The sequence below is a fragment of the Euphorbia lathyris genome, chromosome 5, assembly GCF_963576675.1.
Source record: "Euphorbia lathyris chromosome 5, ddEupLath1.1, whole genome shotgun sequence".
NCBI lineage: Eukaryota > Viridiplantae > Streptophyta > Magnoliopsida > Malpighiales > Euphorbiaceae > Euphorbia > Euphorbia lathyris.
Window position 1 is genome coordinate 68602197 of NC_088914.1, and position 25252 is coordinate 68627448.

General features: G+C 35.4%; 1 protein-coding gene and 1 non-coding gene across 3 annotated transcripts; one reads left to right on the forward strand and one right to left on the reverse strand.

The window, feature by feature from the left end:
- The first annotated feature begins 4470 nt into the window (after positions 1-4470).
- TRNAT-AGU (transfer RNA threonine (anticodon AGU)) lies at positions 4471-4544 on the forward strand. Its single transcript has one exon. It is a non-coding gene; the product is annotated as a tRNA-Thr (tRNA).
- Positions 4545-10337: 5793 nt separating this feature from the next.
- On the reverse strand, positions 10338-14624 carry LOC136229342 (heptahelical transmembrane protein 4-like). 2 transcript variants are annotated; one of them, XM_066018061.1, is made up of 4 exons: positions 14092-14624; positions 13554-13850; positions 12211-12466; positions 10338-11300 (listed from the first exon to the last, which is right to left on the reverse strand). In XM_066018061.1, the coding sequence occupies exons 2-4, from the start codon at positions 13826-13828 to the stop codon at positions 10647-10649; spliced, it is 1185 nt and encodes a 394-aa protein (XP_065874133.1). In that variant the 5' UTR covers positions 13829-13850; positions 14092-14624; the 3' UTR covers positions 10338-10646. The 2 variants fall into 2 exon arrangements, with proteins under 2 accessions (XP_065874133.1, XP_065874134.1); XM_066018062.1 differs by lacking the exon at positions 14092-14624 and having other exon boundaries at positions 12211-12371; positions 13554-13695.
- Positions 14625-25252: the final 10628 nt, after the last annotated feature.

Sequence of the window (25252 nt, forward strand, 5' to 3'; positions counted from 1 at the left end):
AAGAATCTCAAAAAAAAGAGGAAGGGTTTTAAGTAAGGAGGAGAGTGGGCGTTTTTAGTTGAAAATGAGAGGAAACCATGAAGTGCGGAAGGAAGGGTGGGGTACTGTGTATGTGATGGAGTTGTCACGTCCTCATAATGCCACGTCGACAATTGCACGTGACAGATCTTACCGACACTTTCCAAAGATTTCTCTATAATCTCCGTTATTTACGTTCATTTCTTTTATTGTTTATTGGTTTTAAAAAAATTTCCTTGTTTTATTAGAAGAAATTGCTCCTTTGTTTTGATAGTATACACGTTAAAGAAATGTTTATTAATACTTTGTGATCAAATCAAGCTTGCTTAGTTTCATTTTTGTTTATTCAGAAAAAGATCCAATTCACAATTAATTTCATAAAATTAGAGATTAAGGTTTAACCTTTTCATAATTATTCAGTTGGATTAGGAATGCTAAGGGATACAGTCAAAGGCAAGATTTTCATACTTTAATTAAAGAGAAATTTCAAAGCTATCGTATTGAACTTTTAAACTTGTAAGTCAATACTATCCGGTCCTAATTGAATAAAAACGAGATAAAAAAAAATCATAACACGGATGTTTGAGATCCTAGGATGGAGTAAATTACATTTATGGCCACTGAACTTTACTCATTAACATTATGGTCACTGAACTTTAATTCTTAACAGTATAGCCACTGAATTTTATACTTTTTAATACTGGTGGCTACTCAACGCCTCAAAATAACTGTTGACGGTCTAAAAATAAAAAATCCAAAGCGTTAAAGATATTCTAAGGAACTTTAATTCTTGAAAATTTTCGTTTTTAGGTCATTTAGGTGTTGTTTTGTTAGGAGAGAGAGTGAATTTTTAGAGAGAGAAATGTCCAAAAAATGTGGTTTCATGGTAAATGTCGTTCTGAACAATTTTAATTCTTGAATATTTTCATTTTGAGGTCGTTAACGGTCACTTTGAGTAGTTAGTTAAAATTTAGTAGTTATCAGTGTTAAAAAAAGTGTAAAGTTCAGTGGCAATACCGTTAAGAATTGAAGTTTAGTAGCTACAATGTTAAAATAGGTAAAGTTGAGTGACCATGGGTGTAATTTACCCCATGTTGATGCGCATGTTAGGTTTACTTAGAAAGACTAGAAGAGTAAATTATTTCACTTAATTAGAATGTGTATTGATTAATCATGTGTATATACAATAGTCCTATAAGATAAAGATTAGGAATAAACAAGAGATGATTACTAAATAGAAGATAATTATCGTTAGATAATCAAGTGATAAATACATAATAAAAATGTAATCATGTTATAGTGTATCTGTTATCTAAGATTTTAATCCTTTTATTATAAATTTCACAATTGCCTAACGAAGAATGAAAACTTTCCTTTATAGATGAAGTGAAGTATAATTGTGCTAATAAAGAGCCTTATCATCTATTGAGCTGACAATTCCTGAATGATGTGTTATCTTTTCGAAAACTAGTCATCTTATCTTAGAGATAATGTTTTATCTGCCATCTTCTGAATAATGTAATTCAAACTGTTGATAATGCTATCTTCTTTTGATAAGTGGGTGTCTATGGATAATAATTCATTACTTTTTTTTAAAGTCTTAATTTTGCCTAAACTGCCCCGAGAGTTTTTAGTCCATCAAAATTCTTTATTTTACATCTTATTATTTTATTTTTACATTACCAATTCAAACATTATTTACATAACAATTTCTGTAAAAGGAGCTTGAGAATCTTAAAAATGACATGGTTGAGGAGGAGTTGTATCATTTGAAATGCTCATTTCTTAACATGTCTTTGAAAAAATGTCCGCCACTTATGCTTCTGATTTAGTTGAGGATAATAAGTTGATTAATGCTCTTATTTCTCAAAAACTCCGATGCTTGCGGTTGTTGTTGCTGTTTAGAAGATCTCTCGCTCAAATAATAAATGAGTACGTACCGCTTCTTGTTAGCTTGACGTCGAATGATTCCCACCATTTTACCCTGTATTCTCGATAAAGAATTGTGAGAGAATTATCTGGTGAAAAATGATATGTCCACGTGATAATCAATGGTACATGAAATATAGCAGAAAAATTGAAAAGCATATTATGTGGGGCCAATGGGTTTTGAGGAATTCCACTGTTATAGCTCAATAATTTGTTAGATAAATATTTTCTCATTTTCATATTCATTAGAGATGGCAACGGTTAGTGTCAATCTCAAACTCTTACTCGTTTATTTTTTAATTACTCGTATCCATCTCATTACCCTAACGGGTATACTTTTTGCATTCCATACTCGTTCCCTTTAATTTTCGAGTACCCACGGGTACCTTGCCCATTAAGAATCAATACATAAAATAAAAAATATTACAAATTTCGTGGCCAGCAGTCCCACCCATAGAGGTGCAAACCATCTGCGAAAGTGAATAGCCACTGCTGTCGGCGGTGGATACACTTACGAACCAAAAAAAAAATTACAAATTTAACAAAGTATAAATTTAATAATTCATCAATAAATCATCCATCTAAAAGTTGAATAAACTAAACCTTAATTAATAAGAATAAAGTAGTTTAATGCTATCACTCACTGGTCGATGAACAAAAGATTTTGATTTGAATCTCATATCTTACATCTAAAAAACAGTAATATTTTTTAATATATAAAAGAGTTATGACGGGTACCGGGTATCCTAGGGTATTCTCATACCCATCGCGGGTAATGGTTTTGATCTCATACCTGTCTAATACCATTTTATACAGAATATGGATAGTCTCATTAGAATTTGTAGTATCGGGTACCGGCGGGTACGGTACCCGTTGTCATCTCTAATATACATGAATGAAGGTTAAATTACATCCATGCTCTAAATTTTGTACTTATTTTTCGTTATACTTCTTGAATTTCAAAATCGAACATTATAACGTTTTTTTACACTAAACTAACATAATCACTACTTTTATTGTTGATCACGTCAAAATTACCAATGATGAACTCAAATTAAAAAAAAAATCAAGAATTAAAATTGTTTAGAACTATATTTTCTATGGAACCACCATTTTTTATTTTCCAAACAATCATTTTCTCTTCTAAACAAATAACATTTAAATAAAATTAAAATTAAAAAATTAAAGTTGTTCTAAATATCATTTCTCTCGGTATATAACGAAGGGTTACCTATTATTAAAATGATAATATTGATCAACGTTAAAAGAGATTATTACGTTAGTAAAATGTAAGATTTAGAAACTATAATGTCGTGTTTTGAAATACATGGACTTAATAAAAGTAAGTGCAAAAGTTCAGGGTGTAATTTACACCGTGAATGAACAATTATGAGATGTTACCATTTCATTCATAAAAAAAATAAAATAAAAAAAAACATAATTAAGCCTCTGAACCGTATAGCTGTTTTAAGGATCAAGCTACTGATCAATTATTCTTCAATATTGAATCCTTGATCATTGATTTTGTTATGGATTTGGTTCTTCTTTAATTTTTCCATCGAGTTTGGGAGAGCAGAAGATCGATTTGGCGATTCTAATGCTGAAAATCACAGAATAGAAGAAAAGAATATCGAGTTTGGAAGAACCTAATAGAAATTAATTTATGTAATTGCTTGTTACTTTTTATTCTCTATCTATCCTAGTCGATAAACTCTTATTTTTATATGTCCACATCAATAAGCTTAATCACCCTAACAATGCGTGCTGCCCAAATTCGACAGAAAAGTTAAATAAGGGTCAAGTCCATAACAGAATCAATGATTAAGGATTCAATATGAAAAAATAATTGATCAGGGGTCTGATCCTTAAAACGGATAAAGTTCAAGGGCTTAAATATGCTTTTTGTCTAAAAAAAAGTAAAAAAAAAAAACGCTTAATAGTACATCATTTGCTCATGAACTTATCTAAAAAGTTTAATTGACTTCTTGAATTTTCAAAGTGTCTCGATAGCTCCTTTAACTTGCCTAAAATGTTTACTTAGCCTCTAAACTTGCATAAAATGTAATCAATTAAATACTCAGTTGCCAAAATTAAGTTGCATGCGGAAGATATGTTACAAGTTCCTTTGAATTTTGTTAATAGATTAAAAAAGAAAATCTTATTATAAAACTTATCTTCTCTAATATTAGAATCGCATACCCCAACCTTAATCGTTTTATTTTTTTTAAAAGCTTGCAATACAAGTTCCATATTTAATCTACTTTTGTGCAACTAAGTGATTAATTTGTTATATTTAAGCAAGTTCCTATAAAAGAGAAATAAATTATCCATGGCAACTAATAGTAATAATGATAAGAAAGAGAAATATGCAAGCTGTGGTGGGAGCAACTCCGATAACAGGCAACTGCGACATTTCAGAACAAAGATTGGTCTATTTCATGTGACTGTCAGACATTTGTGTTGTGGCTCCCCTCAATTTAAAACTAACTATTCTTATCCTTTGATTTGAAAATATTTATATCAGCTTTCATAGCTCAGTTGGTTAGAGCACCCGTTTAGTAAGCGGGAGGTCTTGAGTTCAACTCTCAATGAAAGCATTTTTTAGATAATTTTTTACAATGAATTTGTATTTTTTTGTTTAAATTATATCATTTCGTACGCTTAAGCGTAAGTATGAACTTCCTAAAAACAATAAAGACAAATTTGGATCTTAAATTCAACTCTCAATGAAAGCATTTTTAGATAATTTTTCATAATGAATTTGTATTTTTTTTTTAAATTATATCATTTCGTACGTTAAGCGTAAATATAAACTTCCTAAGAACAATAAAGAAAAATTTGGATCTTATTCAACTCTCAATAAAAGCATTTTTAGATAATTTTTCATAATGAATTTGTATTTTTTTTAAATTATATCATTTCGTACGTTAAGCGTAAGTATGAACTTCCTAAGAATAATAAAGACAAATTTGGATCTTAAGTTCAACTCTCAATGAAAGCGTTTTTAGATAATTTTTCATAATGAATTTGTATTTTTTTTTTTAAATTATATCATTTCGTACTTTAAGCGTAAGTATGAACTTCCAAAGAACAATAAAGACAAATTTGGATCTTGAATTCAACTCTCAATGAAAGCATTTTTAGATAATTTTTCATAATGAATTTGTATATTTTTTTTTAAATTATATCATTTTATACGTTAAGCGTAAGTATGAACTTCCTAAGAATAATAAAGACAATTGAATCTTAAGTTCAACTCTCAATGAGAATATTTTTTATATAATTGAATCTTAAGTTCAACTCTCAATGAAAGCATTTTTTAGATAATTTTTCATAATGAATTTGTATTTTTTTTAAATTATATCATTTCGTACGTTAAGCGTAAATATGAACTTCCTAAGAATAATAAAGACAAATTTGGATCTTAAGTTCAACTCTCAATGAAAGCGTTTTTAGATAATTTTTCATAATGAATTTGTATTTTTTTTTAAATTATATCATTTCGTACGCTTAAGCGTAAGTATGAACTTCCTAAAAACAATAAAGACAAATTTGGATCTTAAATTCAACTCTCAATGAAAGCATTTTTAGATAATTTTTCATAATGAATTTGTATTTTTTTTTTAAATTATATCATTTCGTACGTTAAGCGTAAATATAAACTTCCTAAGAACAATAAAGAAAAATTTGGATCTTATTCAACTCTCAATAAAAGCATTTTTAGATAATTTTTCATAATGAATTTGTATTTTTTTAAAATTATATCATTTCGTACGTTAAGCGTAAGTATGAACTTCCTAAGAATAATAAAGACAAATTTGGATCTTAAGTTCAACTCTCAATGAAAGCGTTTTTAAATTATATCATTTCGTACGTTAAGCGTAAATATAAACTTCCTAAGAACAATAAAGAAAAATTTGGATCTTATTCAACTCTCAATTTGTATTTTTTTTTTAAATTATATCATTTCGTACTTTAAGCGTAAGTATGAACTTCCAAAGAACAATAAAGACAAATTTGGATCTTGAATTCAACTCTCAATGAAAGCATTTTTAGATAATTTTTCATAATGAATTTGTATTTTTTTTTTAAATTATATCATTTTATACGTTAAGCGTAAGTATGAACTTCCTAAGAATAATAAAGACAATTGAATCTTAAGTTCAACTCTCAATGAGAATATTTTTTATATAATTTTTCATATTGAATTTGTATTTTTTTTTAAATTATATCATTTCGTAGTTAAACGTAAGTATGAACTTATAAAGACAAATTTGGTGGAATGGGGTTCAGAAAGTTGCAGAATTTCAACTTAGCTTTATTGGCTAAACAAGGTTGGCGACTTAGCTCAAATCCTGAGTCTCTTGTGGCACGAGTTTTTAAGGCTCTTTATTATCAGGATAGCTCTTTTCTTGATGCATCGTTATCTGATGGGCCTAGCTTTATCTGGCGTAGTATTATGGGTGCTCAAGAGTTGTTAAAATCAGGTATATACAGGTTTGTAGGGGCGGGTGGTGAGGTCAGGATTTGGGAAGACCCGTGGCTCCCTGACGATCATTTTCCGTATATCGTAAGTGAAAAATTTGATGGTTTAGGGGTGGAAGTGGCGGCTGATCTTATGGAGGAGGGTCGGCGGTCATGGGATGTTGGGTTAGTTTCGGGCATTTTTGTTCCTCGGGATGCAGAACTTATTCTTCGTATCCCCTTATCTAATCGGGTTGATCATGATGTGTGGTACTGGAAGGATGACTTAAAAGTGGGTACCGAAAGCTTATGTCTGAATTTGGAACAAATTGGTTCATTGATTCTCCAGTATGTAATAGAATTTGGAATCTTAAAGTGCCTCCTAAAGTTAAGAACCTTCTTTGGCGAGTTCTTGCTAACTGTTTCCCCTCTAAAGTTGCGCTGAAAGCTCGGAAGGTTTCAATCTCATATTTATGTGAGCTTTGTCATGGGGCGGTGGAAGATTCTTATCATATTTTTTCTCAAATGTTCTATGGCTCGAGCTATTTGGACTCTTTCACCTATTGGGGATGTGGGAACTCAATTTCATAACATTTTGGATTATTGGGGCTGGATCTTCTCTAAACCGGTGGAGCTTGTTGAGCTTGTAGCAGTCTTATGGTGGATTATTTGGTGTTATAGAAACGACATTGTATGGAATCGGAAGGATTCACAAGCCTCGTTTCTCTACCATTCGGCCGGTTCCTTTCTGCAAGCCTGGAAGAGAGCGCAGACGTCGGCTTCTCCTTCAGGCAGTCTAGTTGTGCAGAGCCCGACGGTGTGGCAGCATCCTCCAGCAGGTTTTCTAAAACTGAATGTGGATGGTGCTTCATTTGCGGACGAGAATGTGGCTGGGTTTGGGTGTATCGTTCGGGACGAGTTGGGCCGGTTTGTTGCAGCTAAAAATGGTACCTTACAGAATTATCAAGATGCATCGTTCATTGAAGCGCTATCGGTCCGTGAAGCTATCAGTTGGATCAAAGACCGTGGATGGAAGGATGTAATCATTGAATCAGATTCTTTGACCGTGGTACAGTCTATGGCCCGCCCGTTAGAGGTTTTATCTCCTTTTAACGCATGAGCCAATGATTGTCAGTTTTCATTAAATGAGTATTCTAACTGCTCTATTCGATTTGTCTGTCGTTCCGCAAATTCTGTTGCTCATTTTTTTTTGGTAGAAACAGGAAAAGAAAACAAAAAAACAAAGAAAAAAAACTAACCCGGGATCAACCTAGGCAGGCTGACCCCAATCCTATCTTCTAACAGAAGAGACGAGAGAAAGATGGGAGGAACAGAAAGGGTAGAAACACCTAACATCCCCTCATGTCCAGCTGCCGCCAAGCGATCCGCTACCCGGTTTTGTTCCCTGTAGATGTGGTTGAAACTTAAGAACTCAAAGGAAGGGTGAAGCCTTAAAATGGCTTTGATAGGATTTTGGCTGTTAAGACAAATAGCCTGGTTGTCTGAAATCCTGTTGATCGCCTCCAAGTTATCAGATTCCACAGATAACCTCCTAACACCCGGGCTAATAGCAAGCTTGATACCTGAGAGAATACCCCAAAATTCTGTTGCTCATTTGTTAGCTAGAAGTAGTATTTTACCTTTACATCGGAGTGAGTGGTTTTCTGTACCCCCAATTTTATTTGTAATATGCTTCTTCTTGATTCTTAATATATGCTTCTTTGGTTGTAAAAAAAAAAAAAAAAAAAAAAAAAAAAAAAAAAAAAAAAAAAGTACAAATTTGAATCCTAAATCCAACTCTCAATAAAAGCATTTTAGATAATTTATATATTTACCCTAGAAAGAAAGGTGAATTTCATTTTTATTTTTTTGTTAACATATATCTCAATCGGATAATCAATTTAATAAGAATTTGTTAACTTGTATCTCAATTTGATAATCAGTTTAATAAGAAAAAAAATAAATTCTAAATTTAACTCCAATATTTTTTAGAAGATGTCAAAACTAAAATTATGACATTCAAAATTTAGTGGAGGAATTAGAAGGATGATTGTAATTCAAATTATTTTGTTACCAACTATGGTAATAAACAGTAATTTTATCACTAAAAACCATAAACTATTGCAAGAAAGAGGATGTGACACACACAAGTAATTGTGACCAATGATAGAGAGAGTATGAAGTGTGCAGTCTCATAAAACAATTTATTTTACTTTTCTTCCATGACCTACTAACTTCATTTGCTATGTATATCAACAAGAAAGTAAATGGATAATTTCATTTTCAATCCAAATTGTTTAATTAATAATTTATTTTTTATCTTATCAAATATTGAAATAACAAATGCTCTAGTAGGTTGTAACGTTTAGGGTAAATAATTTATAAGTTCCTAAATTTATACATATTACACTAGTTAGTCCCTCTGATTTTAAAGACACACTATAACATCCATAAGTTTTAACAAAACTAAGTACTTAGTCGTTCCATCCATAAATTGTTAGAAAATGTCAAGTTTGTCCTTCTATCACTAATTAACTTTCATCTATATTTAATTAAGTTTTATCAAATTTTAGTTATATCAATAATTAAAATTATTTCAATAAATAATTATAAATAAAATGATAAATTTACCAATCTACCATAAATTAGTTTAGTGTTTCATAATATTCGATAAATCAATATATTAAAAAATTAATGTAGTATTTAACTATTTTTTACTAAACCAATTAATATTGAATTGATTGGTAAAAGTCCTCAAGTCGCTTAAACTAAAGATCTCGAGTTCGTGCCTTAGTATACGTAAAAAATTAATTGGAAGAGCATTCACCTAAAGGGTGTCTGACGAATCTTGAACCGAACAATCAGATAAACTATATAAAAATATTTTTTTCACTAAAATAGTGTGTAATAAAATTAATTAGAAATTATTTTATAAATTTAATTTTACTCATTAGGTTAAAACAAATTAATAACTATTTAACTTATATTTTATTTACCCGATTATTATTTAATAAATTATAAACTCAATAATGTATGTATAACAATTACCATGTAAAATAGATATTATATAAATGATGCATTTAAATTATAATTCTAAATTATTAGAAAATTGATTATCTATTTTTAATTAAAGATACACTAAATAATAATATAATTTTGTTACTAATATTAATTTTAATTCTTGACTTAATATAATAAATAAAATTTGATAAAACTTAATTAAACATATAAGAAAGTCAACTAGTGGTTAAAGGGCATACTTGTCATTTTCTATAAAATTTATGAATGGAGGGAGTAAGTAGTTAGTTTTATTAAAACTCAATGATGTTATAACGTGTTTCAAAAAACAGAGAGACTGACTAATATAATATGCATAAACTCTGATAAATTATTTACTCTAACTTTTATACCTAGGTGGCATCTCAAAGTTACAAACATCACTAAAGATGCTCTAATATGGCTAACAAGCTTTCCTTTAATTCCTGAGCATCCTCCAACAACAATAGGTGAATTGTGGCAAGCAACAATTATTTGTAATGTTTAATGCAGTGGCACTATCAATATACAGTTTGCTTTTGTATGGCAAGAGACCATTAGAATAAGTTTGTTGAATGTCATGCATCCATGTGAGAACAGTCATGGAAATAGCAAATAGCTGAGCAGGATGTGCAGCTGCCTCCTTATGCCTTGAGAAAGCATCTGTTATCTACCCCATTCTTATGTGGATAGGCCACATGAGGTACTCCAAAATCACATGTGGATGCCTTACCAAATAATAATTGACTAGAGGTGTTCATAATGATCAACCTCTCACAAACTTCCTGAAGTAGGGTTGGAAGATAGAATTCATAAGAAATTGAAATGTTGTAGGAGCAGTAATCAAGCCAAATGGCATGGCCTTGAATTCAAAGTGGCTAGAACGCATATATGGGACCCTAATTTGGATCCAAAATTATTCTAAATTAAAAACATTGAATACAAAATTTTACCATCTTTTTACATTAAGTATATATCTGCAATTGCCTGAAACAATAAGAGCAAATCTGAAACTTAATTTTAAGTATTTTTAACAAATCCAACAAGAATTACAACTATATACTAGAAAAAATAATTTCTGCACAAGATTTTTCATCATTGAGCAAGGCAAGCTTGTTCACACTGGAGAAAAAGGCATTCTTCTACCTTCCCACTAGATTCATTCTTATTTATGTATGCAGTAATTAAGAATATCCTAGCTAGCATCCTTCCAGGTCTCGCCACTTGAGATAAACAAGCCCTGCACGGTAGTGAGTATATGCCCCAGCCACTACTAATATATGGAAAAGCTGGTGGCTATGCCCGGCAATGTCAAACTTTCCGGGCATCCAACGTTCCGGTATCCTAGTCACATAAACCAATGCTCCAATTCCATATAAAACTCCCATCAGAACTTCATACCCTGTTGTGTGGAGTGCCTCAGGCTGATCCCAGAACACAATTTGCTTGTGCAGGATTGGTAATATACCCGACATTCCCATGCTCGAGAAGAGTAGTGCTCGAATGGTACGGAACTTAGGTGTTTGAAACATTGGGAGGAGCGAAAATGACACTGTTGCAATGCCTAGGAGAGTAATGAACCCCAAGTAGAGGTTGCAGAAGAAAGGGTCACACATGAAAGAGTAGTAAACAGGTGGGAAAAAGGAAGTAGCTATAAGAGCTGCAATTCCAGCATAATCAACTCTTAGCATAATGTATGACATTCTCTCTGAGTGGCAAGATAGGAGATGGCAAGTGCTGCTCGCTAGCAAGCAAAACATGGCGCCGCCCATGAAAGCAAAAAACGGCCATCGTGTGGTCGGTCTTACAATCAAAGGGGCTATTAGATTTGCTACGTCCTCCTTCATGCTTCGCTGTAATTAGATAATTAGCTTCAGAAACTTCAAGATCAAAGAAACAGACCAACCATTTGCTTAAAATTGAATTAGAAAGGAAAGCATTCAGATTATATAGCTCGGCTGTCAAAAGAAAAATCTCTCACAAAACAACTATGTTTGTCAAAAGTAAAAATTCATCATCAAATAGTCCTGCTATACTTTTTAGAAGTGCAGAACCTGTCGCAATCGCATGCACATATAACAGATAATCAAAATCCATTTTGGTATGGAGAAAAATTATTTAAAAATTTGTCTAGTGTGTCTCGGTGAAGTTTTCGTTGCATAACATGCTAGCATTCAATCCTTCAAGCATAAAAAGCATTGCAAAGGGGGCATAACTAGACCTTCAAGACTGGAGAGGACATAGCTACATAAATGAGTAAATCTGAAATTGCATGTTCTGAGAATGTTTTCTTTTTAGTAGCATCCAAAGCTCTAGAAACTCATATTCAAACAGGTGCCCTCTACATTTATGCATTTTCTCTACATTTTACTGAAATTGCCTTTTCTATAAAAACACATACTTTCTGTAACAAGTATATAGAATTTAAATTCTTTCGTTTTGACTCCCTATTGTTACTCTATCTGCAACTTCATTGCTCTTCTCAAGCTTCGAATCCCTCATCTACTCTACCACTTTACACATGATAAAGCAACCTAAATATGAGGTATAAACTTGAACTTGGACAAGTTTACCAGAGTTGAACCAAACTATTTGAGACAAGTTCACTACTTCACAAGATACTGCTAATTAACCTAAAATGAATTAGTGAATGACAAATTAACAGATCAATTACTATAAAAGGATATAAGGAGTGAAATGCACGTCACAAAGATCAATATAATTAAAAACATCACAAAATGAATTAAAGAGGAAAAGCATTACCAGAACACAAACATCAGTATGGTTGAAAGTGGAGAATCTTTCAGGCAAACAATTGTATAAAAGATCCATAACATGCCAGCCTGATAGTGATGGGAGTAGATCCATGGAAGGTAAAGAAGGGAGGCAATCATGCAACTTGTGGAAATCAGCTTTCAACGCTTCTGAAAGTTGTAAACAATGAAGATCAGCAACCTTTGGAACCTTCATAGCAGTGTATATGGTCAGGGAAAGGAAAAGGAAGAACCCTATCAAATGCCTGTAGTCAAAACACTTTTATCATTGAAGTTTATCATTGTCCATATGGGAAGAGAATCATCTTTTGTCAACAATTGAGAGACAACAAATTCAAATTGTAGAAGTGTTTGCCAATGAAATCTAATTGGCAATTTCACATTTATGAGGCTTTGTAACAAATTCTCACATGAGTAGCGGTCCTTCACTTCTGAATTATACTACATACAAAGTGCTCCAACTGTAAATAATGTTTTGCACTTTTTCCATATAATCTATATACATACAATTTCATCAGTTGCAAAGCTTTATGATCATTCTTGGTGTCTCTATAGGCAATTTTATTTCACAAGTATCTCTTTGGCTTAATACACATTAGGGGCCTATTCTTGGCCAAATAATCTGATTGGCTCCCTGAACTTTGGGGATGTCTCATTAGCACCTGAACTTACTTAAATTAATACCATTAACCCCGATTTGGGAAAGTTGAAGTGCATAAACTTTAAGCAAGTTCAAGGAGCAATATACCACTTTAAGCAAGCTCAAAAGGTTAATAATTCGCTTTAAGCAAGTTCAACGAGTCAATATACCACTTTAAGCAAGCTCAAAAGGTTAATAGTTCGCTTTAAGCAAGTTCAAGGGAGGAATAAGTCACTTTAAGCAAGTTCAAGGGAGGAATAAGTCACTTTAAGCAAGTTTATGCTAATGAGACATCTCCAAAATTCAGGGGCCAATTGGATTGTCTGGCCAAGTACAGAGCCCTCATAAAGTAAGCCTATTTCTTTTCAGAACCATATTATCCTCATGAATGAGTAATTACACCTTTATATTGTTCTATTATTGGTCATTCCAGTTTTAGATGCAGGAAACTCTTTATCTCCAAACAACAAAAACTGAAGTGCTTGATTTGAATTTGAGAGATCTGGTTCCCAACACTTAGCTTCTTATAGATTCAATCACAAGATCATGTTATAACTTACCTCTAAATTATCTCACACAATACCCAACTTTTGAAATCAGTCGTTCAATATCACAGCAAGTAATTTAAGTACATTAATTTTAAATAAATGCTAAAAACAATTCTTGGAGCTAGCTAAAATAGAAAAACTTACGTCCAAACGTTTAATGTCTCATTGTGAATACTGAAGATGCTGAGCAGAGCTTGCTTCAATGGCCATTCAGAACGGTAGTAGCCCACAACGTAGTCATTGTCCCTCAAATAAGCGGGCAAAGAATGATATTCAACGAGCTGGTACTTCACTTTCTTCCATAATCTCTTCCCTTTCCCTCCCTTTGAATTTGAACTACTACTCCCTAATTCATGCTCATGATGCTTTGTTGTTTCAGTTTCAGACCTTATCTCTGACTCCTCCTGGCTGCTTTCCATTGTCTAGTAAAACCATACAAATCTGTGTAATAAAGCTGAAAATTAGAACTCAAAATCGTAGAATCATGATAAAAACAAGAAGAACCACTTGGTTGAATTCACATTATACATCTGAATCTATTTTCACCACTCAAAATTGGACATTTCAAAAAATTGAATCTACTTATACATACTTAACCCATTTTCAATTAATTAAAAAACAGGAAACATTTCAGTAATCTTAACATTTGTAATAATGGTGGGGACCAAATAAAGAAGAGAACCTGAATCAATACTTGAAATTGAAGAACCACCGACTGAGAAAGATAAACTCAGATGGGGGGATTCTTCTTCAGATCATGAGAATTAATTTAAACAAAACTTAGGCGAAAGGCGAAAGGGGGACAAAAGGGATTCAATAAACAAGAAAAAGCCACAAAGGGACAAGAAGAAGAAGAAAAATCTCGTGAAAACGCAACAAAAAAACACATGAAAAGGAAGGAAGAAAATGATGAAGATGAACGGTGAAGAAGAGGTAAAAAGATATGATTAAATAAAGAGAGAGAGGGAGAGGAGATGCTAGTTGGGAGATGCGGAGATTCCAAAGGAAGCCAAATTGAATTTGATGTTACGGTTGCGCATCCAATACAGCTAGATGCTCCTTTCCTTTGTCTGTTCAAATATCTTTTCTCATTATGCTAACAAAATGCCAAAACCATTTATGTTAATTCTACTGCTACTACAATCCAAAATAGTTTGATTTCATAACCATTCAAATGTTCTTCCTTTACTTTCTTCTTTCATACCAATCTCTTTTACTGAAAGAACACAAGTCGTTAAACAAGATGCTGAAAATTTTAAGAGGAAAATACCAAGACCGTATTTTTTTTCCATTCTAACAATACCTAAATTTGAGCCGAATATGTTTCGGAAGTGTAAATTTGACCTAACAGTCAAATAATAGTCCTAAATTCACAATAGTCAAAGTGAATTACTATATCCAGCCTTCAATTCCCACTTCTAGTACCGTGAAAAGATTAAAATACCATTTAGATAATTTTAAGAAGGGAAAATTATAAAATTGGGTAAAATGGGAGATCCATTTACATATTTAGACTATTTTTTCAATCCATTACCTATCTAGACTATATTTTGTAACTTTCCAAAAATACCCTTCATGTATATATGACACTTAGAAAATTTTTAGTCTTTTTCATTTTCCATTCCGTCTGACTTCGCATATATGACTTTTACTTCGCAAATTCGCAATATGCTAATTAGCAAAATCGATTTTACTTCGCAAATTCGCAATATGCTAATTAGCAGAATGATTTTACTTCGCAAATTCGCAATATGCTCCGCATATTGCACAATATGCGAATGATTTTACTTCGCAAATTCGCAATATGCTTCGCATATTGCACAATATGCGATATGATTTTACTTCGCAAATTCGCAATATGCTTCGCATATTGCACAATATGCGAAGTGAGATGTAACATTCAGATCATAACAATGGTGAAAGCATTACTGCAACTGCTCCGCTTTCTACTTTCTTTCATTTTCAAACTAGAAGCTTTCTACAAGTTCGAGCCTTACGGAATAGACTCCAAGGAAGTATGTTGTTCCTGGTATTGTTCCTTTTCTCTGTTTCGGATCCACTAATCCCGTCTGGAAAATTATCTGCTGTTTTTGCTGATACTGATGTGCAACCTGCTGCGTATAGGAGAGAAATGGGTATCGAGTCGATACTGGCAAAACCGAGATTGAATCGTTAACAGGTCTGGTAGGGGAAGAGAAATCGTGGATTTGGAAGATGAAGGGGAAGGGGAAAATGAAAGATTGGGGTATTTTAGGAAAGTTACAAAATATAGTCTAGATAGGTAATGGATTGAAAAAATGGTCTAAATATGTAAATGGGTCTCACATTTTACCCAATTTTATAATTTTCCCTTTTAAGAATTCTCAAATCCTCTCAAACAACCTAAACTCTCTTTAATCTAATCCGGACTAATTTATCAACGAAAACATGGATCGGCGGAGGGGCGGCCAAGGAAAGGGACCTATGATATGTATTTCCGTTTGATTTTGATGTTTTTTGGATGTTTTTTACATCGGATTTTGCTGTTATTCAAAATCGTAATCGGGACATGGGGCGTGTGGAGATCACGTCGTCACCTCTGGTGCGGCGTATGAACATCACGTCGTACCACAGGTGACGGCGTGATAGCCTCATGCCTCACCAGAGACGACGGCGTGATATTTATACGCCGTCACCTGTGGTGCGGCGTGATATCCTCACGCCCTCACAATGGTGACGACGTGATGCCCATACGTCCGTGTGGTGTATGGGCAATTATTTATTTATTTTTTAATTTAGTTTAATTTAATTTAATTTTTGTTATTTTTGCCTTCTCGGCAGGCAGGCGTGTGGCTATCACGCCTCACCGTGTGGTCGGGCGTGTGGCTATCACGCCTCACCTCGTGGTCGGGCATGTGGCTGTCACGCCCGACCACACGGTGAGGCGTGTGGCTATCACGCCCGACCACACCGTGAGGTGTGATAGCCACACGCGCACGTGTCTGGAAAGCAAAAAAATAGGATTTTCCCATCCCCAACTCTTGAAAGGGTATTTTCGTCCTTTCACGGGGCTAGGGGTGGGAATTTGAAGCTGGATATAACAACACCCTAGTCAAATCAGCTCGTTTGATTTTTTAATTAAATAAAGATAAAATTGATCTCATTTAAAATGTTAAAATATAAAATTTTACTTTTTTTATTAAAGATAAGGAGGAGAGTAAAATGGAAGCAGGACATCCCAACTATGTTGGCACCTCCTACCAAACCACCACTCCCCGACCCAAATTTACTAAAGAAGAGCAAAAAAAAATCATACAAGGGAACTAAAATAAAACTTAGCTAAAACGATAAGCCAAACGGACAATTGCGTTGTCATTGATAAAACATGAACAGAAGCTTGGAGCTGTATCCCACCATCTTGCCGCCTGACATGTACGTCCAAAGCCTGCAAGACTATCCGCCACTCTATTGCCCTCTCGGTAAATATGGAATACCACAAAGTTCATTCCATCAATGTATGCAAGGCATTTCACCAATTCTAAATGTAGTTGCCACAGTATTTGCACTGTTGGAGTGTGCAGTGCCCCCAACGACAAACGACAAGTCACTTTCCAACCATAGATTGTCCCCACATCGTTCTTTGACATATTTGACAGTAGCCATGGCTGCCTTTAACTCCGCAATGTGTGCGAATGGGGCATGGAAAGGAAAAGCGAGTGAGCCCTCCGCCGGTCCCGAGCAAGAGCGGAAGATGCCTCTACAGCCTGCCGTAGAGGTACCTATCATCACTGAGGCATATGTATTTGCTTTAATCCAGTCAACTAGAGGAGGCTTCCATCGAATAGGTAAAATTCTGGGCGCAGTTGCGATGCGAGGCTCCAAAACCAGTGAGGCGAGTATTTGGCATTCTACAATGGAGTTCCAAATTTTTCCTTTGCCAATCGCGTATGACTGCCGAATGCATGACCACATCAGCCTTAACGATGTATGGATGTTCGGGAGAGCCTCATCAAAAATAATCTCATTTCTCGCTTTCTAGAGGACCCAAATGTCATGTACAATTGCACTGTGCCATAAGGTTTGAACCTGATGAGGGCTAAATCTCAGAGTCAGCGCATTAAAACCATTTCCTGTAAGTTATGTTCTCCAACAAGTCTTCGACCAAATAGATCCTCAATGCTTTCCCAGATCTGAGACGCGAAGCTACAACTCAACAGCAGATGATCCAGCGATTCCTCTTGCTGTAGACAAAAGCAACATCTAGATGCCATTATAATTCCATAGGTTTGCAGATATTTTTGTTCGGGAATTCGTTTCTAGAACACTCTCCAGGCAATGAGTGAGTGTGAAGGAGGAATGTAAGGTAGCCAAAAATGTTTAATTGGATGAATCAACGGAGGAGGAGAAAGCCATTTATAAAACAATATAACCGTAAATCTACCATTTGTAGCAGGTTTCCAGAAGCATAAATCCTTCAATCCCCCACTCGACTCTGCCTCATGAACTACTATAGTCACATCTCGCGGTAAGTCCGGAATCCAAACCCAACGACTCTGTTCTATGAACTTAGCTACCCTTTGTCTGCAGCAATCACACTCTGTTCTCGATAATTCATGCCTCTCGGCAATAGGTGGATTCAGCCACTCTGCATTCCAAAAATTAAGCTTAAATTCCTCCCCGATTAGCCATTGACTGTGCTCCCTGATTAAGTAGTAAGCCTTTTTTACTGAACCCCAAATCAAAGAGAGCGAGATGCATCTCCTTATTAGCTCTGCTACATTCAGAAATCTCGAGCAGAGCAAAGTGAAACAGAGATTATTCTCTATTAAAATCCCCCAAGCTAATTTCCCAGAGAGTGCTACATTCCATTGTTCCAGGCTTTTAATTCCCAAACCTCCTTCATTCAAAGGCTTCATACACCTCTGTCAGGCTGTAGTAACCAGCTTCTTCTTCGTCACTGAGCCGGACCATACAAAGTTCTTTATGCGACTATTTAATTTCTTCAATAAGCTCCACGGCCATTTGTAAATGATAAACGAATGTGTGAAGGAGCTCATAATCACAGCTTTAACTAAGGTTAAGCATCCGGCCATAGAAAGAGCCGAGCCTTTCCAACTTGAGAAGGTCGTTGTGATTCTGTTAGCGATTTGTTTTAGATGAGAGGCTTTCGGGGATCCCACGGATAGAGGAATGCCTAAGTACAGGAAAGGTAATTTACCGATTTTAATGTCAGTGACCTCCGCTAGTCTGGTCCTCGACGGGCTGTAACATACTTCCCAAAGAACAGTTCAGATTTTGACCAGCTCACATTTTGACCCGATAATTTTCCATAAAGCTCAAATGTTGAATCCAAAATTCTAACATTCCTCAAAGTAGCTCTACAGAAGAGGAGAATATCATTTGTATACAAGAGATGTGTAGGGAGCATCTGCGCAGTTGAGTATCTTACCGGAGATAACTGACCATTCTCGACCAGGTGTGTGATGTATCTGCTTAAATAATCCTCTACTAGGCTGAATAGAATAGGCGACAACGGGTCTCCCTGGTTGACCCCGTGAGAACAAGCAAAGTAACCAGAGATTCCCAAAGGCGTCATTGTGGAGATTCTAACCGAAGATAAAATATTCCGGATCCAATCTCTGAATTGAAGCGAGAAGCCAAAGGATTCCAGAACCGTAAGCAAAAAAATTCTAGTCCAGCGTGTCAAAAGCCTTCGTGATGTCAATTTTCATGCTCATGTTTCCCCAGAACATTGCTTCTGTAACGATTTTACACCTTTTGAAGCTACAGGAATGCACTGATGAATACTGCGACCCTTAATGAACCTAAATTAATTGTCGGAGATGATTTCACTTGCAACCTGTGTTAATTCATTAGCCAAATTTTTTTAAATCAATTTAAAGCAAAATTTGTTCATTACAATTGGTCTATCTTACTCAATCTGCAAAGCTCCCTCAATCTTGGGGATTAACGCCATTATGCTGGAGTTCAACCCCGAGGTGATCATACCTGTGGTAAAGGACCAATGCACCACAGCACAAATATCTGCTCACACAGTATTCCAGAAAGTCTGAAAAAATATCCCAGTGAAGCCATCAGGCCCTGGTGTGCTAGTAGAAGACATACCCATTACTGTATTTTTTATTTCCTCATTTGATGGACAACGCAAAAGATTCGAATTCATCTTTGGTGTTACACTCCATAGAATTAGCTCCTGCACTAAGGTCAAGTCTGCAAATTCACCTCTTGGGATTTTGAATAGGACTTCAAAGAAAGTTGTAGTGTGTGAAGCAATGTGTTCCGCATCAGTTGATATTACCTCATTGATGAGCAGTGCTTGAATGCCCATGGCTGATTTTTGCTGAGTCACCATACGGTGGAAAAAACTGCTATTCTGATCCCATAAGGCCAACCAGCTAACTCTGTTTTTTTTCTTTCAGGTAAGCTTCCTTTTGTATCAGATGCAAATCTAATTGCTCATGGGCCTGAAGCTCTCGTTCGTGTCTCGATGAGGAGAAGCCGTATTCACTTATTTCTTTTTGAATTCAGACATGCGTTTCTCACTGGTGCAGATGTTTCTATCCAGGTTACCAAATAATTCTTTGTTCCAAGTGCGCATCACTGATCGCAAGCCCCATAGTTTGTAACTGAGAAGCTGCATCGGTCCAAGACGTGGGTGAGTCCCATTCCAGAAATGCTGAATCACATCCTTCAAGCTCAGATGTGAAATCCACATGGCTTGGAAATGAAATCTAGCAATTTGAGATGTGTTTTGGGAAAAGCTGAATAACAGCGGATGATGATCTGAGTGATGCCTATTTAGCATAGTGAATAACAAGGCTCTGTCAAATTTACTATCCACCCTTGCATGTCCCTACCGTCCATTTTTCCATGTGTAGAAAGATCCCACAGTGTGAATGTTGTCCTAAAAGTAGACTCTAGCAAGTGCACTAGGTATAAGTAATATCTCGGTAAGTAGAGTATCGTTCTCCTCAGGGATTGATGAATAATTTTATCAGAAAACCTTATAGAACAGGGTGTTCGTAGTAACAGTGACTTCTTTCTTTTAGTTGGAAATGGGTTTCATATGATTTTATTAGAATAATCTAAAAGTAACAGATCTTTAAAAAGTTCGTTCAGAAAATAATGATGTATCACAATAAAAAGGTGGAACAAGCTAAGCCTAACATGGACAGGGAGCTTGTAGTATAATTTTTGCCTATTTATTCATGAATGTAATATCATGTGGTCAAGGTCTCTGCTTTAGGTTCTCAAGTCAACTCTCGTGTGTTTTTGAGATTCTAAGATTTACTACACATTCAAGTGTCCCCAAAAGTGGTTCTTTCTTACATTAAACACTAAGCAACATTTCATTTTTAGAAACCCCTTGATATAAAACCATAATATTTCTATTTCAGATTTTACATGTTCAATGATAGATACATGAGTATGAAAGCAGTCTCCCATCATTCATAAACACTTAGATAGCAGTTAATGAAACATACAAGAAAAGCATCATTAAACACCCAATGTATAAACCACATTCATTCATAAATAAGCTAAGAAAACTTACAGCTCCAGCCCTTAGCTGGCTTAGCTCATTCAATCGACTACTCACTCATGGTACAGAGTGAACAACCACAAAATATGCAATAACTCCTCATCAATGGAGTTAGGTTAAAATATCAAAGAGTTCTCCTTAAAGAGACGAAGCTTTGGCTCTCCAAAATGATCCAAAAAGGTACCCCCTTTCCTCCTACTACTTGTCCGCTATAAATAAGGAGGAAAGGTGCAAAATATAAAAAGATTATTACAAAAGTAGATTGTTCAGAAAAAGTGAAATTGTTCTTCATAAATTGGTGTTGACTTTGGACACTTGAACACTCAAGGTCCGGAATTTTTCATCATGTTGCTTGGTCCATCCCTGCTACCGCCTCCCTGTTCTACCGTCCTCAGCGCTTCTCACTTTTACCCATCAGTCCGACGAGTCTCTTTCAACTTTTCTCCTGCAAAGCAGGTTGCATGACTGCTGTTTCGTCTTGTCATTTAAGATCTGCACAAAAAGCCTTTTAGTCCTCATTTTATACATTTAATTAGCCCAATTAGCCCCTTTTTAATCACACACGGTATGTTTATTAGGGTCAAGTATGAACCCATCAGTGAACCTCCCTCCATTCACCCAAATCAATGAACTCCCTGAATTCCCTGCACGGTCTCATTGCCGGCGGTCTTCCTAACTTTTCGTGAGCTCCTAAAATGGCATTAAAATCCCTAACCACCATCCTCAAACCGGGATTCCCTAATTGAAGTGGCCGTATATCCTCAAACAAAAGCTTTCTCCTATTTGCCCATATACTACCATAGACAAAGCAAAGCTTATGCTGGTTTCCTTTAATTAAATAATCCAACAGGATGCATTGTTCATATCTGGCAACCAATGAGATCGGATAAGTTGTTGAAACACCTTTCCACAAGATTTTGATTTGACAAAATCATCCATGATTAAGAGGCAATTAAATTTAAATGCTTTGATTTAATTGTACTAATGTGTTTGTTCAATATTGAGTGCAAATATATATATAAAGTTAGACAGGACAAAAGTCAGCATAAGCCAACCTGAGTAAAACGGAACTCAGCATGAAAGAATAGAAGCTGAGTGGAGTAGAACTCAGCATCAGAAGCTTCCTTCTAAGTTGCCAGAACGAAGCTGACTAAATTAGAAGACTCCTTCAGAATCGTATAAATAGAACGGAGCTGACTAAGAAGGAACTCAGCATGGAAGTTGAACATTCGAAGATAACGAGTGAAGCTGAGTGACAGTCAGGATAGCATGAAGGATTTGTTCACTAAAGGACAAAGTCTGTCAATCTTCTGCACCAATAATTGAAGCCTCGAAAATACACAGAAGACTAATTCCAAGAAACATGGGTCAATGGATTATTGGTAAAAGACAACTGGCACAAAAAGACAAGTCTGATGCAAGAAGACAAAACCTGACGTCTGAAGAAAATAGAGGAAGAGAATGGCGGAACAGTCTGAAGCTGACCAGAAGATGTTCCCTAAAAGAGCCGTTTTGGTGTTAACGGCTAAAATAATTCAAATGATCCATCTGCAGATTTCCATTTATAAAAGGACAATCAAGAACCTTGGATCATTGCCGAATCACAAAAAGAAAAAAAAACAAGAGAGAAATCTTCAAAGCACTCAAATACAAAGATCTTACACCAAATCTTCTATTCTTTGTGTAAATGCTAGAGTGATTCTGTGTAATCTTCTAAAGTGTTCTTTACTGAAAAGAGAACAAGTGTTTTATCAATTGTTATATTGAGAGTGTATGCTGAGTGCTTGGTTGTAAGCATTCAGTGGTAGAAAAATCTAAGTGCTGGGTTGTAGTACTTAGTAGGAGCTGAGTAGACGAATAGAGGACGTACTCTTGCATACTCACTGCCTTGTAAAGGGTTTGTGCTCTACCTTGAAAGAGCTCAGTATTGGATTGAAAATCCCAGGAGGAACTGGGGACTGGACGTAGGCAGAGAGGCCGAACCAGGATAAGTCGTGCTGAGTAACCTCTAAACTCTTTCTCTCAATATATATATATATGTGCATGTGTTGCTTGTTATATTTACTCAGCTTATAAACTGTTAAAACTGAAACTGAGTAAATCTGAGTGCTGAGTTGGAAGCTGACCTCTCAAGTGTCAATTCCCAACTCTCAAGTCAAGCAGTCTTAGTCAGCATAGAACTAAAACTGTCTGACTAATCAATCGGTCGTGCTGACCAACACGCTGAGTTAATAAACTTTTAAAATAACATTAAGTCAGCCTAATTAAAAGCGAAAAAGTTACATTAGTTCCTATCCCCCCCTTGGAACTAATTACTAGGGACCAACAAGTGGTATCAGAGCCTAAGCTCACTACTCAAAGATCTAACAATCTTGAGCTGATCTCGAAAAATGGGTGAGAATAGCACTCGTTTCCTTCCCGGGAACCAAACAACATGGATACTCCCTGAGGGACTATCAATAACTAGGCCTCCCCTATTCTTTGGATCCAACTATACATTCTGGAAGAATAGGATGAAGAACTTTATTCAAGCCACTAACATGAGTGCATGGCTTGCAATTGTTCAAGGTCCACATGTGCCATACAAAACTGTTAACAATGAGAAAATTGTTAAAAGTGAAGCTGAGTGGACAGAGGATGACCTCAGAAAATTACAAAATAATGCTTCGGCTATCAATATGCTTCACTGTGCTCTAGATGCTGCAGAATACAATAAGATTTCAGGTTGTGAGTCAGCACAGGAGATCTGGAAAAAGCTGGAAGTGACTTATGAAGGCACCAGCAAGGTCAAGGAATCCAAAGTGAACCAACACATGCGATTGTATGAGCTGTTCGAGATGACTGACAATGAGGACATCTCAGCAATGAATGCTAGGTTCACCAACATAATAAATGAGCTTAAAAGACTCGGTAAGAATTTCACTGAAGAAGAACAAGTGAAGAAGATCTTACGAAGTCTTCCCAAAAGCTGGCAAGCTAAGAAGACATCTGTAGAGGAAGCTCGGGACCTGACCACATACAAATATGATGAGCTGATCGGTTCCTTGCTGACCCATGAAATTTCCATGAAAATTTTTGAAGCTAAGGAGAAAACCGAAGATAAGAAGCAGAAATCATTAGTGATGAAAGATGACTCCACTGAAGTTGAGTCAACTGATGATGAAGAAATGGCCATGTTTACTAGAAAAATGAAGAAGCTGTTCAGAAGAAATGACAGAAACGGCAAAAGGTCATTCAGAAGAAGTGACAAATACAAAGCTGAGTCGAGTGACAAATACAAGAAGGACAGTTCCAAGTCTGTCACATGTTTTGAGTGCCATCAAACTGGGCACATCAAGTCAAGCTGTCCCAACCTTAAGAAGGAGAAGAAGGGAAGCAAAAAGGTTATGGTAGCAACATGGAGCGATAGTGATGAGTCAACCTCATCTGAAGTTGATGTAAATGAAACAGCCAACATATGCTTTATGACTGACGATGCTGACCATTCTCAATCTGAGCATAATGACCTCTCTGATGAAACTGACCAGGAAGTACACACTAATGAGGTAACACCCTTACTTTTGTTTAGAAATGAGATGGTAAATGCCCTGAGTGATTTATATAAGCTAACTAAAAAATGCAATAACAAAATAAAATCACTCAGTAGGCGATGTGATGAGATTGAAGAGGTCAAGCTGAGTGACCTCCGATATCTCCTCCAGGACAACTCAGATTTACATACCAACATGCAAATCTTGCATAAGTTTGTCACTGAGGTTCAATCTGAGTCAAAGAAACTTAGAAAGGATGTCACAACTTTGCAGAGTCAAGTGAAATGCTCAAGTAGAAATAAACCCCATGCTGAGTACGCAAGTACTAGTCAGCATAAGCAATTCACTCAATGTGAGTGTTGTGGAAAAAGGGGGCACACAAAAGATGTGTGTTGGCATAACAAGCGGATTATCCAATGTGACTTCTGCGGAAGAAAAGGGCATTCCACAAAAGTATGTTGGCATGCTCAACACAACAATGCTGACTATACTCAGTACAACCCTCAAAGGGTACCTTTTTGTGACTTCTGTGGTAAGCCTGGCCACACTATAAAAGTATGTCGTCACAAGTTGAAATATGACATTGCACCTGTTTACACTAACAAGAAAGGACCCAAAAAGAATTGGGTACCTAAAAACGAATAGTTTAAAATGCAGGCCAGCTTGACATGCGTGGAGAAATCAAAACTTTGGTATATAGACAGCGCATGCTCAAGACACATGACAGGTGATGAAACTCAGTTCATCACACTAGAGCTTAAACGAGGAGGTAG

Coding starts and splice junctions, on each gene's coding strand:
- LOC136229342 (XM_066018061.1), bottom strand. CDS start 13,828: ATGGAAAGCAGCCAGGAGGAGTCAGAGATAAGGTCTGAAACTGAAACA. Junction 12,467..13,553: donor GAGACATTAAACGTTTGGAC/GTAAGTTTTTCT, acceptor TTTTGACTACAG/GCATTTGATAGGGTTCTTCC. Junction 11,301..12,210: donor ATACTGATGTTTGTGTTCTG/GTAATGCTTTTC, acceptor ATCTAATTACAG/CGAAGCATGAAGGAGGACGT.